Source organism: Coffea eugenioides, chromosome 5 (assembly GCF_003713205.1).
Source record: "Coffea eugenioides isolate CCC68of chromosome 5, Ceug_1.0, whole genome shotgun sequence".
Taxonomy (NCBI): Eukaryota; Viridiplantae; Streptophyta; class Magnoliopsida; order Gentianales; family Rubiaceae; genus Coffea; species Coffea eugenioides.
In genome coordinates, this window is record NC_040039.1 from 46,306,392 (window position 1) to 46,326,729 (window position 20,338).

Sequence of the window (20,338 nt, forward strand, 5' to 3'; positions counted from 1 at the left end):
AGGTTTGGTTTCAAGTTGGCTAAACAAAATTTGCAGGGGAAAGTAAAAAAAAAAAAAAAAAAAGGCAACAAGAAAGTAAAATTTCTTTCCACTTATTGAAAGTAAGATTTCTTTAGACAAAGGCAAAAAGTAACACATTCACTTTATGACAAAAGAATACTCTGTTTTCTTTTGGAACAAAAAGAGCATAACAAAATGAACTAATAAAGGAGTATCTTCTCTTTTCCAATTAAATCGTGTTCCCCTAAAACCCCCACCTCCGTTTTTCCCCGCCACCAATCATCAATTCTTCTCAAATGGTACTTGATTAGTACTTGGCATCCCACTCACAAGGCCGGTGGAATGTGGGAAGGCTCATTGCAGCTTCTTTTGACCAGAAAGATGGATATAGAAAAATTCTTTCTCCCAAAATAAACGGAAAGAAACAGTAATAAAATTCATACTCAAATGTTTTAGGATGAAGGGGCTAGCAAATCTTCTTTTGCATACGTACTCATTTCTTGTTCTTATTTAATTAATCATACATTATAAAGTTCTTAAGTTTGCTTAGTTCTTTAGTTATATAGTGTTGTGTGCATAAAAGAAAATTGCTGCAGGCCTATGGTATTTTATTGGTAGGCCATCAATGTATTATCCCTAAAAACCCACGATTTCAAGGGATTTGCAAGGTAGTCAAGAAGCATGATTTTAAAAACTCAATGCTGGAAAAGTTCACTTTTGCGTGGATCATGTGTGCATGTAGGTGGTGTAGGTTGGTAAGGTTATTGTATATAACTCATTAGATTTTTTTTTTTTTAATTTCATTTGTGTTGTTACAAAAACCAGCGAGTGTTTTTATTGATGAAAAAAAAATTCAGAGATTAATCTAACAGTACCCTTTTCCTTTAACAGTCTAGGAGATGAAAGAAAAGGAAATTAAAAAAGAATGAAAAGCAAAATTTTCTCATGTAAGTTGACAAAGAACAAAGAGAACATTAGGGCGGTTCATGGAGCAAAATGTATAGTGTACAGGGGGGCGTGTGGAATGTGGATAAAGTAACGAGAGCAGCAAGAATTTTGGCTTGGGTACGGTTATCAAGAATTGGGATATCCCAGATAAACCAGTCTAGAAGACTAGAAACCAGTCTACAAGGTCTTTGGAGAGCTGTTCAGCGACCTTTATTTAATCATTAATGGTCCGTATCTCAAGACATAGTCACTAAAATCCTTGGATACTTGGGTATTTACAATGTAGCATGGAAGCTGCGGAGCAGAGGCATATTTTTGTCACATAATTGATTTAGTTGTGGAGCGTTTGGATTTAAATTCCTCGTGCTCTCTTCCTGCTTCTTAGATCCCATTTATCTTCTGTTAGAAATTAAAAAAAAAATTGTTATTAGCATGTTTGGTAGTATAATACAACATTTGTTTTGCCCTGCACACAGGAGCTTCAATGCTAGAGAAATGTGTTTTTGTATCTATTTAAAGGGAGAAAAAAAAACTGGTGTCTGGCTGTCTGCAGATGCTCATGGGAGTTGTGATAACAATAAGGGATTATGTGAAGGTATATTGATACTCAACTATATGCTAGGCACTTAGGCAGTAGTCTGCTTAATGCTGGAAGAACTTGTACGAATCCATCATTCAGTAAAAGAATGAGCCCAAGTGAAGGCGAGGAAAGGAAAGTAGGGAAACTATGCCCCGCTTAGCAAGTGAGCTTTTTTGGATGTTTAACTAAAATTTTACTATAACTAATTGTAGAAATTATAGAAAAAAATTTTGAAATGTATAAATTTTTTGATATTTTGAAGTGTAAAGTTTAAAAATTTTGAGAAGTTTTTTGAAGTTACTGTAGTAAAAGTTGTTAAAAAAACATGTAGCAAACAAACTTAACAAAAAACTTGTTTGCCAAACAAGGCCTATGTTTTGGTTTACGTGTTCATATTCATTTCAATAGTTCATTATGAACATTGTTGAGCACAAAAGCCACCCTCTGATTAATCACGTTGGGCATTAGGCCCTCTTGGAATTGGAATTGGAATTTTTAGGGGTTTTTGTAAAAATAAAAACGTGTATAGAATTAATGATCTAAATATTTTAGTATATAAAAAAATTATATACTGGCATTTGTACCGTTTGACAAATGAGTTTTTTTTGTGTTTGTCTAAAATTTTACTGTAACTTACTGTAGAAGTTTTTAAAAAAATTTTTGAAGTGTGTTTTTTTTAAAAATATTTTGAAGTGTATAATTTAAAAATCAAACTTTAAGAAGTTTTTTAAAGTTACTGTAGGTAAAGTTTTTAAAAAACTTATATAGTAGACAAATTTCGCAAAAAACTTGTCTGACAAACAAGGCCTTACATAAAAAGAAATTATCGATTCCTATGTACAAAATTATATATACTTATAGCGTACAAAAGTAGTCCTGGAATATCCTGCAGGTCGTTTGACCAAATGCCAGTCGTGTGTCGTAAATGTCACTCGTTCAAATAAAAAATTCTAGGACAAGATCCGAGCATGGGGATTCATCTAGTCACATCATATCATATCACGAATCTTTGTTTCACATATTTGTAGGGAAGCGGAAGAGGTTTTATTTTATTTATTTATTGCTGATATATGGTACTCCAATAGTTATTAGGGGTAATTCTTAACTGTCAAAATATTCTTGCGGATGAAAACTAAAAAACTACATCAATTTCACTTGTTTCTACTAATCATTTTCACATACTTATTATATACAACTTCGCATGCATTTGCCTTTTTCTTCTGATGTCAAAGTCTTGAATCCAGGTTTGAAACAATCCAGTAAATAATAGTATATAAAATGATACTTTGTCTGACTTACTTTTTGGTCATTTCTACAAATTTGTGAGTCTTGATGCCCCAAATTCACTATATATATATATATGGATTTTCCATGAATTTACATAAACGAGGGAAGGATGATAAAACTGGGCAATGCCAGAGAGCCACGGTGAGTTCTGATTTTGAGCACTCGTGTTGTTCTCATTTTCACCAAGTTAAGAAAATTGAAGGCATATAGAAATTTCCCATTTATATATAAGGGATAATTTCGCAAACCTTCCATGAGATAACAATTTACTTCTATTTGTACCAATTTGCTGTCCTTTATATAAATACTATTAGAGTAGCAATTAAGACGGAAATAAACCTAATAGGCAAAATATAAATTGGGAGAGATGTAAGCACAATAAAGAGAAGTTGCAGCAAATGAATAGTTTTGCAGTTGTGCAATGGCTAGTACTCTAACAACTCTTGGATTATAAAGGTAGTAAGATAACAAAACAAGAAACACAAGTTTAACGGCAAAAGGAGCAGCTTAAAGAGGGAATTGAGGGTTTGTACTAGTATAATATATTGTAACAAATCATAACAAGTTATAACGTTAAAAAGTACTCTTATAATTCACCACCATCACTTAATACAAAGAATTGATATTATGGTTATGATAGAAATGCAACAATCAAGATTTCAGATAGCAAAAAAAATCCAAATAAGTTATATTAATGCCCATTTTCATGTTGCTATAGTTAGCAAAAAAAAAAAAAAATTTCCTCGTTATAAATGGTAGTTTTATTAATTAATATCCTAATTTTTTTATTTTCCAAGTTTCTTTTAATGTGCGAATTTTAGTTAATTAATTAGGGATTTTTAGTAGGGTAATATCATCAACTTATCACCAATGCTGAAGACATTTTATTTATTTGAGTATTTACTGTAGCACTTTTTGTGATGTGATGTATGTGAGATAAAAAGGTGATTGGGAAAATAAAAAAGTGATTGGAATTTGTGAGAATAAATTAAGCAAACCAAATTCTCTCTATCCAAACAAATTCTAGTGATATTAAGGTAAACCTCACGAGAGATGCGTGAAATTATCCCTATATATTAAACTCTTCTGCCTTGCTACATTTCTTCTGCAGCTTTTGAGCCTCTGTCGATGGAGAAAATGGGCACTGCAATGGGCCAAAAGGGAACAGTAGTCAAAGCTTTAAAGATCGAAACGTGAAGTTGGTCCAACTGACACACCCTCGTGCTGTCTCGACGATCGTGTTCAAGAGATGATGAAATGATAGCATCACTTTCATTGGCATCACATTCCCCATTCGGACAAAAGTTCATCCGACAATTCAATAATACTTGACTTGTTGTGACGCTGTTCTTCTTTTTCCCTCTTTCTTTCCCTCTTTCTTGAAACTTTGGATTCTCCATTCTTCGATCAAATTTATTTAAGAGCTTTTGTGTATTTGCTATTTCACATTTATATTTAGAGTAAATCATTTCTACATTCACTCACGGTGTATACATCATCATCATTGGATTCATGACATGTGTGTAAAAGTTAAATTTTAAATTCAAATTTTACATAGTTGTCAATCATCCAACGCTAATAGTGTATACACTGTCAGTGTAGGAAAGATTAATCCTTACATTTATACATCTCTACAAATTATAACTTTCACTTTTGAAAACAAATTAACACCTAAACTCTCTTGCACTTGTCAGCTAAACCCTTTTAGTGTAATAACTTAGCTACAAGTGTAGAGTTCTGGATGAAAGATAATTGGCATAGTTCTTCCCGTTGTACCTTGTCAAATGAACGATAAAGCTTTCCAACTTCACAAAATATGTTTTATGGGCTTGTCAAGAGTTCTGATATTAATTCTATTTTATGCAATCATATCCTGCACTTAAAACTTCCAAACTTCCGCCGCTATCCAAAAGTGGACACCGGATAAATTCTACCTCATACAATAATCTGCCAACTATACGGAGGGTTAAAACGTACTAGATAAGTCCTGTGCAATGGAATCCAGATTGATAAAAAAAAACATGACACCAACTCTACCATTTCGACTAACTCAAAGGGCATACGTACCTATCCTTACCTTCTTAGTAGCATTTCCTTGTAAAATTTCAGGACATTTTTGTGTTGTTTTTCTTGGTTATTATGGGTTAATGTCCTAATGACACACAATAAGAAGTACATCCGATGTTAATTTGCTGTAAAGTATTTAAACTTTTCCCACAAAAATGTTGCAATTCATGGAATAAATTCCCTAATTCATGGGTGGTTGATAAATTCAAAATTTTGATAGTTAGGCCATTGTTTTCAGGCGTGCTTATCGTGGGGCACCAAAATTGAAAGAAACCTAACCAATTTTGGACTCATTTAATAAGTTCCGACAAATGCACTAGTACGTGAGATCTAACAAAGTACTAGTATCATTTTTCAGAAGAATAACTGGAGAGCACATTAATTGTTTGAAAAATATTTTTGACTGCACCATAATTATGTTTTTGGAATCGCATTTTGATTATTCAAATCATCTTTTTATCTTACATACATCACATCATAAAAATGGTACGCTGTGATTCAAAAGAGATAATCCTAAATAATCTTCTATCCGAATATCAAATAACGTATAAGTATAAACATATTTAAATACAAGAATTTACCATAGATAGAAAAGTGGGCAGATTAACAATACTTACTTTCAAAAAATCCATTTTATTTTACTCCACGAATTACAATTCTCAAACATCAAACAAACTGACCCATTGGAATTTGGTAAGGGTTTTGGACCATTTGGTTATAGAAATTTTGGTTTTTTTTTTTTTTGGGGGATGGGGGGGGGGGAGGTTGGTGTTAGTACCTAGCTTGCATAAAATTTGTTTTTATATTGAATTGAATTGATACTTTAAGTACTGGTATCATTCCCAGGTTTCCCAATAGGTAATGATAATCATGATGCGATTCCATTGAAAGAGAACAATAAAATGATCAAATTTGTTCCCTTCAAGGGAGTGAAGTCAAAAGTGGCCTACAGGAATTAATAAACCCTATGACCATAGGCATGAAATGCCAATGGACCACATTCAAAGTGTTCATTAGTCCAGCTACGAAATAATAATGGGGCATAAATACATGAGCCATATATAGATAATAATAATAATAGATGGTCCTAAAATTATTTCTTCCGTTGTGGATGCCAGATGGTTCAGCTACAAATGTTTGAATCAACCGTCAAACAATCCATCATTGCTGCAATTCCAACATTCATGCGAGTCATTTGGGTCGGGCGGTTCGGGAGAGGGAGTGCAGTTAAGTGATAAATTTTGAGTTCGAATTCTTCTACTTATATTAAAAAATTATTTTTTAAAAAATGCAAGTCATTTCATAATTACTCATTGCCAATCCCAACTAAATTAAATAAGCCCCAACTGCTTAATATATATTGTATGTTATCTCATTCCAACTCCTTTTTCTGTGGAATCTGCTTTAATGCAGCGTGGTAGGTAATATGTTCAATACATGGTGGAAATTGAAAATAAAACGAGTATTATTAGAATAGGAAAATAATTAATTACATAACGACGACTAAGCGACGACTATTATGAATATATAAGATTAGATAATGGTTCCACTTTTCATTTGCCTGTTTTTCCTATATTCTTATAAGATCAGATAATGCCGCCTATGTTTGGATTGTAATTTTTTATACAAAAATTTTTAGATTTTCCATCAACGCATTTTCGCAATTTTCACCTAGTCAAATTGTACGACAATAATTGATGATGAGAGTGGTACAAAGGACCACATTAATTTTCCTTCATACAATTACAGTCAAAAATCCAAAATAATGTTCCAAAACTGATAAGGTTACATCATTTTCACAAAGGAAAATGGTGGCATTGACGTCCGAATGAAATGAAAGTGAGAACATGAATGAATGCACGTGCAAGCATGTGGTCCAATACAGGGAATCAATCGCGAACCATGGGACAAACTACCAAGACTGACTGGGCGTCAACTCTGTTCGAATAGATTGATGGTTTGACGATTAAAAGCTAGAAAAGGAAAGGAAGAGAATCAAAGAAAAAGCCCTCCTTAGCCTTTCCCTCAAGCTCCGTTCGAGTCGAAGGAAATTGTGAGGAAAAGAAAATGAAAATGAAATTCTCACACCGGCTTGGTTACTAAGGGTGCATATGATAAAATTTAAATTTAAAAATTGAAGTTTGAAATACGAAATTTGAAATCTGAATTCATTAAATTATTGAATTGTTAAGTATTAAATCTAATACATTTGAGTGTATATCATATTTAGTGATAAGTGAATAGTTTATCACTTAATTTTAAAAATAAGTTTTGCCTAAGAAATTTAGTGACACTTAATTAATTCACATGTTCAATTGTTTGGTTATCAAACGATCTGAATATATTAAGATCTGAATTCATTAAATTGAAGTGCTGAATTGTGTTATCAAACATGATTTAGGGCAAGTATCATCAAAAGAACAGAGGAAGTTAATGATAGTTAATAGTTGTTATTGAAACTTTTGTAAGTAATTAACTACTTTTCTTCAAAATCATAAAATAAATACAAGAAAGCGTACGAAAATAATTAACCTTCCTACACTCTTCTTTGCAAACAAACGCTGCTTGAATGGTTTTGATTTATGCAATTGCACGTGGGCGGCATCAACCAATGCCCAATTACCAGCTTCAATGGTTTCCATAATCCCTTGACAGATTTTTTTATCCCTCTTTAACTAGTGCTTGCTTTTATTTTTTTTCCCACGGTCTTGGAGGAAATGATTTTTGAGTTTTGTTTTGTTTTACAAAAAAGAAAAAAAAAACAACGAGAGAGGCATACAACTCGTGGGTTAATAATATTTCAAGAATGCTTACGGCCTAGAGCAGAGCTTGATTTCGTGGAATTTATACTTGATTTTGGAAATTGAAGTTTCATCCAAACAATATAATAAGAATGATGGGATTCCACTATACTTGATTTTCATTTTTACGCTTAAGGGGAAAAAAAGAAAAGAAAAGAAAAGGGGAACTCTAAAGTTTAACTAAAAAGTTGAAGTGGGGAGCATATTATTTTCTCAGCCCAATTGAAATGTCCTGGCTGCAGCGAGTAAGGAGGTAGATTCAGCCTCAAAGTCTCTCGCCCAGTTCAACATCATGCAAATTCGAAACCCAAAGGCCGTTCCATTTCAAGTCAATCCAGATAAGCTCCAAATTCTGGGCCCCCAATTTGAGAAAACCCATGTACAGAACTCGACTTGGAGTTCTACCAACTCGACTCCTCTAATATTACGTCAAGTCAAACTCGAGCACGTATTTCCCTAATCCATCAAGTTTGATATCAATTAAACATATTCAAATTCGAGTTTAAGCACGATAATTACACCCCTATAACTATTCAGATTTTAAAACTTGGGTGAGGTCCACAAGGCTTTATTGACTCCCTGTAAATATGCCTTTTCACAAAACTCGAGTTGAAACTCGTTCAACCACTAATTTGATTTCTCCTATGTTGATTCTATTTTGTCAAGTTTGATCTCAAATAAACACATTCAAATCTCTCTTTCCCTTTTTTGCTTCTTGAATTCCATCTTCTTCCTATTAGAAAAAAAATTAAAAATAAAATACATTCAAATTCCGACTGAGTATAGCATTATTCGCATGCAACAAGGCTCATTTGCACCCTTAGAAGGCTAGAACTGCCCAGATCCTAAAACTTGGGCCAGGCCTTCTTGACTCCCTGTAAACAGGCCCTCCCTATATTTTAGGAGGATCCTTAGCTGTTTAGAACATTGCCAGCAAAGCAGACCATCCCAACCCGTTTTCTCCAATCCGGAAACGTGCTTAAAATGTATATTCGATACCTTTCTAAGCAAGTTTTTTAACCTCTCTGTATAAAACAAAGAAGGGAAGAGGGAGAAGGAGAGGCGACCGCGTTTGATGTTCACGACGTCGTTTATTCTCTCTCGCTCCTCCTTTCTCCTGTCAATTGATTTGCCTCCTTATATTATAGTATATATATATAAATTAATTGGATTAAGATTTCTTATTTGATTATAAGGAGAATTCATTTCCTGGAGAGATCTCTTATTTCTCGTCTCTTCCTTTCACGTTAAGTATTCTGAGCAAGAAACCATGTCGTACGCCTATCTATTCAAGTACATCATCATCGGAGATACTGGTAAATTCCTGTCGTTTCAACCGCAATATTCATTTGCCTGATGTTTTTTCCAGCTTTTCTTTGGCGAATTTTATTGAATTTTGTTATGTTAGATGTTTTGATCATGAGTTGAACCAATTTCTCATGCGATTTGGTCATGGATGGTGTTAATTTCATTTTTTGAAGAAATTATTGCTAAAATTTAATTTCAATGGCGGATGTCTAGTAGCTTTTGTGGAAATACAATGGTATTGCTGAAGCTATTTGTGTTTATTGTTTTGTTTTAATTTACGGAACAGTATTTGCTTTTCCTAATTAGTATTTCAATCGCTGTGAATTAAAGTTTAGCAATTGATTATGGATCTAGCTCGATTTGTTGATGCTATTTGTTCTTTTGTCATTCAACTCGGATCCATGGTAGTGTTGTTTGCATCTGATTTGCGGGTATGATAGGAGGACTAGACTTGTTCTTTTATAGGCTGAATTTATGAGAGATTTCTGGGTTAGAGCTGGTAAAGAGTTGTGGTCATTTATCTAGTCTGGTGGAGCAAGAGTTTCAGAATGGCGATTGTGTTTAAAGGTTACCAAAAATGTCCAAGCCATGGTGGTCTTAAGCCACGTAATTTTGGTAGGATTTGAAGTATCCAATAGTTGATGCTGGAAGTGTTTAATAATGGTTCGCATAAAATTTAAAAAAAAAGGATTTTTTTGGAAAAGGTTAAGAAGCTAAGGTGATTGTTGAGACTTACCATTGCTGTGTACACAGAATGGTAGGACATTTAGTCATTTTGTTGGCAAAAAAAAAAAGTGATTATCATGCTACTTCTATCTCTGTCACACCATAAGCTAATTTTATGATTTTAGAGCAGCCATTTGTGGAAATTCGGTAATGGCTTAAACATTTTGATGTCGTGTATAGCTGTAAAGAATTGAGATGAGATTCTCCTCTCTTGTGTGGGCTTCAATTCTGTGGATTCTGAAAACGTTATGGTTTCTAATTCCCAACGGCTTGTCCCTACTTATGATGGTACAGGTTCGATGCAACTTTTGCATTCACCTTTTGCTATGGGTTTGAGGCACGTTTTTCAATCTGTACGAGCCAGTATATCTGATGTTAGATCACTTATTAAAGCTCTTTTTTTTTTGGAAGCTACCAAAAGAACTTTTAATCTTCCCTTTCTTAGAAAGATCACTTTTAGAAAGATTAGATTGAAAGATCACTTATTAAAGCTCTTTTTTTTGGAAGCTACCAAAAAGAATGTAATCTCTTTTTTTTTATTTTTTATATATATATATATTTCGCAGGGAGTAGACTGGTTGGTTGTAGGATTTAGAGGAATTAATAAATAGAAATTATTCTCAAATGTGTTTCGGTTGATGGTTTAGAAAGAATTGGACTCTGATTTCACCAATCATTTTTCACTAACTGATGCGTGTGACAATCTAGATCATCTGGTAACACATTTAATATTATTCAGAACATAAAAGGTTTATATCATTTGATTATTTATATCACTGGACAGAATGATGTCTATTGGGTTGTCGTTACATACTTGAACCTTATGACATGTTTGATTTATGGCCTACATTTGCGTGGCAGGAGTCGGAAAGTCATGTCTTCTGCTGCAGTTTACAGACAAAAGATTTCAGCCTGTTCATGACTTAACGATTGGAGTTGAGTTTGGTGCCAGAATGATCACAATTGACAACAAGCCAATAAAACTACAGATCTGGGACACGGTGTGTTAGAGCTATTGATGTTTCTCTTTGTTTTCTTTCTCTATTTTCTTTTGTTAATTTGAATCATCTCCTGAAAACTCCCAAGTTTATAACTACTCATGTTATAACGCAAGTAAATTTTCAAAACTATAAATAGATACAAAAGGGAATCACTGAATTTAATTGACAATTGCCTTTGCATGATATTTTCTATTGTCAGGCTGGTCAAGAATCATTCAGGTCGATTACAAGGTCTTACTACAGAGGTGCTGCTGGGGCTCTGCTTGTTTATGACATTACACGGTATACTTCTGTCTTGACATTTTAAAGTCACCACTGAAGGCTGATTCAGTATTCCCCTTAATGTTTGCCTTTTGACATTAAATGGGACCCAAGAGGATTATAATATGTTTTGAATGAAAAGCAGCGCAAATTAAACTGGTAGCCTTTTTATTTGTTGAGTTTTATATTGTCCAGATTTCACCATATGATTCCATGAGATTGGCATATTGTCTAAGAAGGCAATATCTTGGACAAAGAGTCCATTGTACTAATGCTGGATTGTATTGGGTAACTTTATAAGTGTTTACTAATGGATATGAAGAAAAATAAGGATCATGTTGAGTTCCACAAAACTGGGCAGGCAAAACTATTTTTAGTCATAGTCATATCTATGCAGGTATAGAATTTTCCCATCCCTTTCTTAGAAAGATTGCATTCTTTTAAATTTCACTGTTTTTTCTAACTCTATTCGATGTTACCTTTTAATTGAAGATATGATTGTTTCTTCCGTTATCTGAATTCTTTTGTCTTGCTTGGATCTTATCATCCTAGAATTTTAATTCCTGATGACAAAGAATAATTTGATTTTTAAACTACTCAGGAGGGAAACTTTTAACCACCTTGCCAGTTGGTTGGAGGATGCACAGGCAACATGAATTTTACATCCTGATAACTCTACTCAGGAGGGCACCATGCCAAGGATGCCAGGTGATGCTTGTGCTCATAGGCAATAAGTGTGATTTGCCTGTGAGCACTGAGGAGGGTGAGCAATTTGCCAAAGAGAATGGCTTGATATTCATGGAGTGCTCTGCAAAAACTGCTCAGAATGTTGAAGAGGTGCTTTAAAATCTTTTTTATCAGTAATTAATGACTTGCAAACAACTTTCTGAAGTAGGTGACAACCTATGTTTTTATAATGATTGGGTATCCGCTCTTGTATTTGTACTGAGATTTTTATCCTTACCAGGCATTTATAAGCACTGCTTCAACCATCTACAGGAAGATTCAGGATGGAGTTTTTGATGTGTCAAATGAGGTATGCTATACCCTATTTACAGTTTCCAATGTGCTTTCTGATTAAAAAATAAGGCTTAGGATTCTAGTAGAAAGCAGTCAATTGCTTATTAATGCAAGTCGCGTAACCGGTTGGCATCCCGATAAATAAAGGAAGATAGAGAAGCTTTTGTACTTAGCGTATTCAACTGATGCATTTTATTTTTGGTGAATGCTTAATTAGCGTAAATTCTTCTGCTTTGTGGTACACGAGTAGTAGAGGACCTTTTGAAAGCTACCATTCGCTAAGCTCAGCTCTCTTGCTATTCTTATATCATCCCGTTTGAAGATTTCCAGAGATCTGAGTTAGAAGTTGAATACCAAAAAAATAATTTCTTATTTGTGGTGGTTGCTTTTCTCTGACCATGGAACATGGTTTTCTGCTTTAGGGATACACCCCTAATTTTTCTGGTTTTATGGTTTCTTTTGCAGTCTTATGGAATCAAAGTCGGATATGGTGGCATCCCAGGGCCATCAGGAGGAAGAGATGGCGCAGCTGCTCAAGGAGGTGGCTGTTGTAGTTGAAAAGGGAAATGGTCACTAATCATGTTTTATGGTTTTTTATTGTTGGGTTTATAGGTTCCAAAAGTTCAATTGTCCGTCTGCTTACTTGCTATTTTTCGTTTTTTTCTCTGGAATTTGTTGTCTAAATCTATGAAATATGGGAAGATAATAAGTTTAAGGAATTGGTTGGTATATAGGAAATTGTTTGTTCTTGTGGAAATTTAAGTCCCAACTTTGTAAAAGTGGAAGCTTAACTCAGTTGTGAATAGAGTTATGTTGTTTTCCAAAGCTTATGTGTGATTTCATATCCTGTTTCCCTGTATCTGTCTCGGTTTATCATATTATGATTGTCTGCTACTGGGACTAGTTAGTCGGAATTCGCCGTATCTGTGAATTAACCAATCAAGAATTAATATTCAGGAAAGAATTTCTGTGCCAAACTGGAGTGCATTTCGTATTGAGTCGGTATGTGCCCCGCCTGGCAGATAAAAGCATCCTGCAGTCTACAAACTGTGATTTTGATGTAGCTGAATTTGGGACCTTTTCCGAATTAGCTCTACCACCGTACTTGTTGATTGATTCTATAGGTGCTGGGTATTTTGCCAGTTCTAAAATTCAACAAATCTCAGAGGTGGACAAAAATATATATATATATAATTGGAATGTTGAACAACAGCTTTGCTCCCAGAGACCTGAGCAAGAAAATGGATGCAGTGTTAGGATAATTTGATAAATGAAACACTTCACATACGGATTATGGATGATCGTTAGTGTGTGACTTCATTGACTACGGACGGCCATGCGTTACTTAATCAGGAGAAGCATCGTATTAATGCCAGGCGTGATGAAGAGTAACTGAGTAATACTACTTGTAATCTCATTTTGCTAATTTTGTTTTGAACAAAAAGGTAAACTGAATTAGTGTGTATTACTCTTTCTTGTCAACTACAAGACACTACAATGAGTGCGTTTCTGGAATCATCTTACAGTTGACCTAAGAGTTAATTTGTCATGATTCATTGAATCTTTCCCTGGGAAAAAATGATTCTTCTCCAATGCAAAATTAAAAAACCCATCGTTTAGCATGAGTATTGAGTTTCATTTCTCAAATCTCCCCTTTGTGTGAGCCACCAGGCCCCTATTTATCCTCCTCCGATCGTATCGAATATTCTCTCCGTTCCATTAAAAGCATCATACTTTTCATTTTGTGATGTTTCAAAATATTTATATTTTTGAACTATTTTTTTTAATGTTATCTGCATATTTATCTAAAATTTTGACCGTAATTTTATAAATAAATTCACTAGCATCGCCATCAATGCACTACTTTCAAACAAGTTGAAACCTCCAAATGTGACGAATAATTTGGGACCGAAGAGTGACAATAATAATAATAACAGTCAAAACACTCTGATTATTCCATACAGAATACGACATTCCAATCCATCAAGCTCTCAGTGATAAGTTTTGTTAGTGGTAATAGCTGTACTTGATTGGCATTCTTGAATTTAGATCTTTCGAGGGCGACGCATTTCTCCAACCGCAAACCTAAATTTCAGAGAATTCCAGAATCCAAAAAATAATTAATTATAGTTTCATCACTTCAAGTTTGACAGCGGAAGCACGGGATAGTCTATTTTCCCAATTAAAAAAAAAATTACCAACGGTGGAAAAGCAGCCAGTCACACATCTCTTCACGTGTCCCCTGTGAGATTATCAAAATCCCCTAAACGACATCCCCAGATTTTTTTCCCATAAAAAGGGACAATTAATATAGGACTTTCCCCAAACTGCCCTCCCTCACATTACACCCAAATGAGCTGAACGTTACAACTTATAACAGCATGCTCATCAAGAATTGGTTTTGAGCTGTAACAAGTTTAAATTTTGTATCTAAACTTGATTGTAGTATCAACCTAATAATAAATTTGTTTGATAAGGGTGTTAACCCAGTGAAGTTTTTAGAAAAAAAAAAAGGTCTTAAATGTAAAATTTATCTAATAATTATAAGTGAATCTCCAGCAAATGTGGGAAAAAAAGTATAATATATCATTTGAATTTAATCTAATTAGCTTGAACTAATTATAATCAATAGACTCGAAGTTTAGAGCATCCATGTAAATATTATTTGTTTAAAATAATACAATGTGTATATATTCATATAATTTTAGTGTACGGATACATTTTGCTATTCAAAAACTAGTTTTTCAAATACTATACATTTTTTTAAAAAGTACTCTAAAAGGTACTCTAAAAAGTAGTCTAATTTTTTTAATATTCAAAAAATATCCCAAAATATATTTTAAAAACTCTACTACTCTTAAATATTCCAAAATATTTTCTCAAAATATCCCAAAATATACTCTAAAAACTCTGCTACAGTAAAATTTTTCAAAAACAGTTAATCCAAACGGAGCCACAATAACTTTATAAACGAGAATGGTGCAATATATTAAGGGTATATTATATTAACTTTTACTCCCTCCGTCCCCATTCTTACTACAATGTTCTTATTTTTTGGACGTCCCAAAATAAGGGTTATTATTTAAAAGTCAACACAATGTTTTATTAATCTTCCTGCTGTATCATTTGAAAAAGTATTTTTTCTCACCTATCAATGCATTTCTTGTACTTTTCAAATTTTGAATTTGAACATAACATTGTAAAATCACTCAATTCCAACATATTAACATACAAATATACAATGATTACATATTCTCTTAAATATTTGATTTTCAAAAAATGATTTAAATTATGGGACGAAAGGAGTAACAAAAATAAGGGCTGTAGTGAACTACAATTCTCCCTTGTTATAAAATTACTCAAATCCAACTTATTCACATACAAATATACAATGATTGCATGTTATCTTTCAAAAAACGACTTAAATTGTGGGACAGAAGGAATAATAGAAATAAGTGCCATAATGAATTAGAATTCTCCCTGACAAATACCTCCTCTCAATCCGGATGCTCTTGTTAAGCTTTGGCTCTATTGGCTTACTTGGCCAGCTTGGCTGGAGTGGTGCCGCAAACGAGTGCACACTCGTAATTTCTCGCATACCCAGTGTCAAACTCGTACTCCACTTCCGTATATATATAGAGTCCTCCCACTTCGTTACTTCCATCTCAGTCCAAAGCACTCCAATCTCAGTCACTACTACACTGAACCGCGAGCAGGAGTTTGAGTGGTGACGAAACAATCACAGAATTATCTTTCCTTTAATGGCTGCCGTTGGATCATCGGTGAGGATTTCTCCTTATTACAATCATAAAAACTGTAATGCTGGAACTGACGGCGATTTTTCCCGGCGGCTGTCATTCTCGTCCGTGTCGTCCAATGCCTTTGGCGAAAAACTGATCGCTTCAGTTGCCCAAGGACGACGGCGTCCGGAAAGTCGGAAGCCGTTGATAGTCTCTCCCAAAGCGGTTTCTGATTCTCAAAATTCGCAGACATGTCTTGACCCTGACGCTAGCCGTGTAAGTCTTCTCTTCTCTAGTGTTTTTTTCTTTCTTCTTTTTCTTTTTTTTTTTTTCCAATTTTGCATGTGCAAGTGCTTTATGTTCACTGCGTTTGTTATATAATTTCCAGGAAAGTTTGAAAATATATGGAGTTATCGTATTGTAATGAAATGAGTTGATGCTGTGCGGTGGATTTGTAGAAAACTTGAGCTAAAGTTTTGAGCTTTGGTCGGTTGTCTCGGTTAGTGTGAGGGTGCTTAAAATTTGGCTTTCAAAACGAAGTTACGTGAATGTGCTCGGTAGATCCAGGATCTACGCTCTCTTGCTCTGTGCATTTGCGATTTGAGCGAATAATCTACAGTATTTTGTCTTCTGAGTGTGTATCTGTAGCAAAAGAAAAAAAGAGGAAATTAATAAGACAAAAATGAATTGACAGTAGTCATATCTAAAACAGTAAATAATTATGATAGAAAATGCTTATTGTAAGAGTTGGTTTTTAACAAGTTGAACTGATTATTTGATGCACAGGAGCTGGATTTAATTGTTCACTTGTTTACTGGTGGAGTGATAGCAGTTGTCTTGGCATCTAATCACTCACTAATTGGGATGAGTACGATGATGAGGATTATAATTATAAATTACTCATTGTGATATGTATTTGTATTCTTATGGCTCACAACTGTGCGTCTTGTTGGCCTAGGTGTGCTTTTTAGTTTAGTTCTACTCTACTGGAATTTTAAGACGAAAAAGAAAGACTGCAAAATTTGAGATATCCTAGTAGTGGATCAGGGTTTTAGTATCAACAAGTCAAGTGTTGGACGACAGAATCATACATATTTTTGTCTCCAAAAGTTTTAGCACCATTTGTTTTAGTGGAATGGGTAGATAAGAACTTGTACTGCAACATACTGACTGATAACTTTTATTTTACATTTGAGGTCTTTAGTTACTCTCGGTTAATATTATCTGTCATTGTTCATTGTTCAGAGTGTTTTGGGAATTATTCTCGGAGGTGGAGCTGGGACGCGTCTTTACCCTCTTACAAAGAAGAGGGCCAAGCCAGCTGTTCCACTGGGTGCAAATTATCGGTTGATTGATATCCCTGTCAGCAATTGCTTGAATAGTAACATCTCTAAGATCTATGTTCTTACGCAATTCAACTCTGCATCTCTCAATCGTCATCTTTCACGGGCATATGCAAGCAATATGGGTGGTTACAAGAATGAAGGTTTCGTTGAAGTTCTTGCAGCTCAGCAGAGTCCAGAAAATCCTAATTGGTTCCAGGTAATTACCTTTCTTAAACTAATGACTTCTGTGCCTGCTAATATATTGAATCTGCCCTTTGATGGCTGTCTTCACATGGATAGCTGCCTCAAGAATATGATGTCCTAATCATGGTTTTGGAGTTTCTCACTTTGCCTTAGGTGTCAATTATGTTAGGACATGTTGTCCAACTTGTACTTTGTCGACTTTATGTAGAGATCAACATCAACTGCAACCACAAGTAGAATTAGCTAGTTCTGTGTTGTATTATTTTGTTAGACTTGTTCCCTTGAAGAATATTGTCTGCTTGCTGGCACATGTTTATGACTTATATTTCTTGTTTATTCAATATGGGTCAGGTGGTAAATTTAGGTATTCAAACATAGTTGAGGTAGCAAAAGGTTTCCATGTTGCCCTATCCTTGTTCTTTCAAGCATGTGCAAGTTGCTTGAATTCCTATAATGGCATTCCTTTTATCATCAGGGTACAGCTGATGCTGTAAGGCAGTACCTATGGCTGTTCGAGGAGCATAATGTTCTTGAATTCTTGGTTCTTGCTGGAGATCATTTGTACAGAATGGATTATGAGAGATTCATTCAAGCTCACAGAGAAACAGATGCTGATATAACTGTTGCTGCCTTGCCAATGGATGAAAAACGTGCTACTGCATTTGGTCTCATGAAGATCGATGAAGAAGGGCGCATCATTGAATTTGCAGAAAAACCAAAAGGAGAGCAATTGAAAGCGATGATGGTAAGCTTATGAAATAGTTACTCACTTTAGAGCCGGATGGCCTGCATTATGAATTCTCAAACTTTTTTACAAAATCAGACAGTGATACCATTCACAACCTGCTCTTGTTACAGGTTGATACAACTATTCTGGGTCTTGATGATGAGAGAGCCAAAGAGATGCCTTATATTGCCAGCATGGGTATATATGTCATAAGCAAAGACGTGATGATAAGTCTGCTTAGAGAAACGTTTCCCGGAGCCAACGATTTTGGAAGTGAAGTAATTCCAGGTGCAACCTCATTGGGACTGAGGGTACGACATTTCTAAAAATTGCTATTCTATGATCAGTTTTACACCAGATTTTGTCCATTTGTGCTCTAAGAGAGCTATTATTGTTGAACTTCACATAACATTTGTGATGTAAGTTGATAGTTGTGAATCCATTAGCCTCCCAACCACAAATAATCTGACCGGCTATAGATTCTGATTAAACAAATATAATGTTGTGATGCAGTTGTATTGGAAGTAAACTGCTCACCCTCCTAAAAATCATGAACATCTTATTGAGTTGATAGCTTTTTGCCAAGGGATAGAATTTTTTTTACATAAAAATTTGCTGGCTGATATGCCAGTCATGTGTGTATGACATTCAAAAATTACCAACCACTTGACATTTTTGTGGTGTAATTGGTGCATCTTCGGACTCTTGTTTCTGGAAGTCTGATTGCTGCTGCTTTCTTTAGGTTCAAGCTTATTTGTATGATGGCTACTGGGAAGATATTGGTACAATTGAAGCTTTCTATAATGCCAACTTGGGGATCACAAAGAAACCAGTGCCAGATTTCAGGTTTGCCTATATATTCTTCAGATAATTCTTCATATTGTCTCATGTTTTTATGCTGTGTTTTTCAACTGAAGCTCAAATCTCATTTTGAACATTTTTTAGCTTCTATGATCGGTCAGCTCCAATATACACCCAACCTCGATACTTACCTCCTTCCAAGATGCTAGATGCGGATGTCACAGATAGTGTCATTGGTGAAGGCTGTGTCATCAAGGTAAGATTAGCCTTGGGCAGCAAGGCTACACTTCTAATGGTTAATGATTCCATTTGATTCCATTTCTGGTTACCAAACTGCATTTTTGCTGTCTCAGTTTTGGAAATTGCTGTCTTTTCATTTCTTTTTCAAAAACTAGCATTTGTGTTGTTTGATCCTTTAGCTGGAAATAAACCACTGTACGACTTTTCATTACCATGCATTGGTCTAGAATAGTGAAGGAGCATTGCATTTAAGGAAACTAATTATAGTGAAAGAGTAGATACGCGTATGTCCTAATCTATAGTATCTTTCTTCTTGCAGAATTGTAAAATACATCACTCCGTAGTTGGACTAAGGTCATGCATCTCAGAGGGTGCAATTATAGAAGATTCACTACTCATGGGAGCGGATTATTATGAGGTAATTCAGTATATGAATGGGCCGATTCTAATTACTTTCATGTATTGAGTATTAAATTAGTAGTCTTCAGATAATGCACTGTGATCCACATTGTTGATCTAAATAGCTAGCTGTTTTGGGTAACATTATCTGATTACGCATTGTTTGATAATTCTTCTCGGGGAATTGCACATTTTGCACATTGTTTTAGTTGGCCAACTGATATAATTTATTCTACTTGCTCCAGACGGATGCTGACAGGAGGTTTTTGGCTGCAAAAGGTAGTGTTCCAATTGGTATTGGGAAGCACTCTCATATCAAGAGAGCAATAATTGACAAGAATGCTCGAATTGGAGATGATGTGAAGGTTCAATTCCTGTATTTTCTTATTGATCTCGTAAAATTCAATCGAATCAGTGTATTTCCTAAAACTGAACACAGATATCCATTATACTCCTATATCTAAAAATATTGCACGGCTTTGTTGGTACTGGTGTGGTATTTGAGCATATTGTCAACTGCGAATTCCCTGACATGCGATTCTATTTTTCAGATCATTAATGGTGACAATGTCCAAGAAGCAGCCAGAGAAACTGATGGGTACTTCATCAAGAGTGGGATTGTCACCGTTGTCAAGGATGCTTTGATTCCCAGCGGAACTGTCATCTAGAGATCTCCCTCACTTAAATGCAGCATCCATAAGGGAAGTGAGGCGTCGGTTTGCTGTTCACTTTTTTGCCTGACTACATATGCAGAAAACTATCCTTCCACTTATCGTGTATTGTATGCGGTGTATATTCTGAAAACAGTAATTTATCTAAGACATGATAAACAATTCACTGAGAAATTTTGTAAAAATTCTTCCGTAGTACAAACATGCGGCCGGTTCTGCAAATTACCGTCTT

At 34.7% G+C, this 20,338-nt stretch overlaps 2 protein-coding genes across 2 annotated transcripts; both read left to right on the forward strand.

The window, feature by feature from the left end:
• Positions 1 to 8,705: 8,705 nt before the first annotated feature.
• On the forward strand, positions 8,706 to 12,858 carry LOC113770331 (ras-related protein RABB1c). The gene is made up of 7 exons (XM_027314751.1): positions 8,706 to 8,999; positions 10,579 to 10,718; positions 10,918 to 11,000; positions 11,581 to 11,626; positions 11,688 to 11,816; positions 11,947 to 12,015; positions 12,465 to 12,858. Exons 1-7 carry the CDS (start codon positions 8,954 to 8,956, stop codon positions 12,555 to 12,557), a joined length of 606 nt encoding a protein of 201 aa, XP_027170552.1. The 5' UTR covers positions 8,706 to 8,953; the 3' UTR covers positions 12,558 to 12,858.
• A 2,809-nt stretch (positions 12,859 to 15,667) lies between these two features.
• On the forward strand, positions 15,668 to 20,338 carry LOC113769859 (glucose-1-phosphate adenylyltransferase small subunit, chloroplastic/amyloplastic). The gene is made up of 9 exons (XM_027314163.1): positions 15,668 to 16,015; positions 16,985 to 17,281; positions 17,744 to 18,013; positions 18,127 to 18,306; positions 18,738 to 18,841; positions 18,941 to 19,052; positions 19,356 to 19,454; positions 19,681 to 19,800; positions 19,987 to 20,338. Exons 1-9 carry the CDS (start codon positions 15,761 to 15,763, stop codon positions 20,101 to 20,103), a joined length of 1,554 nt encoding a protein of 517 aa, XP_027169964.1. The 5' UTR covers positions 15,668 to 15,760; the 3' UTR covers positions 20,104 to 20,338.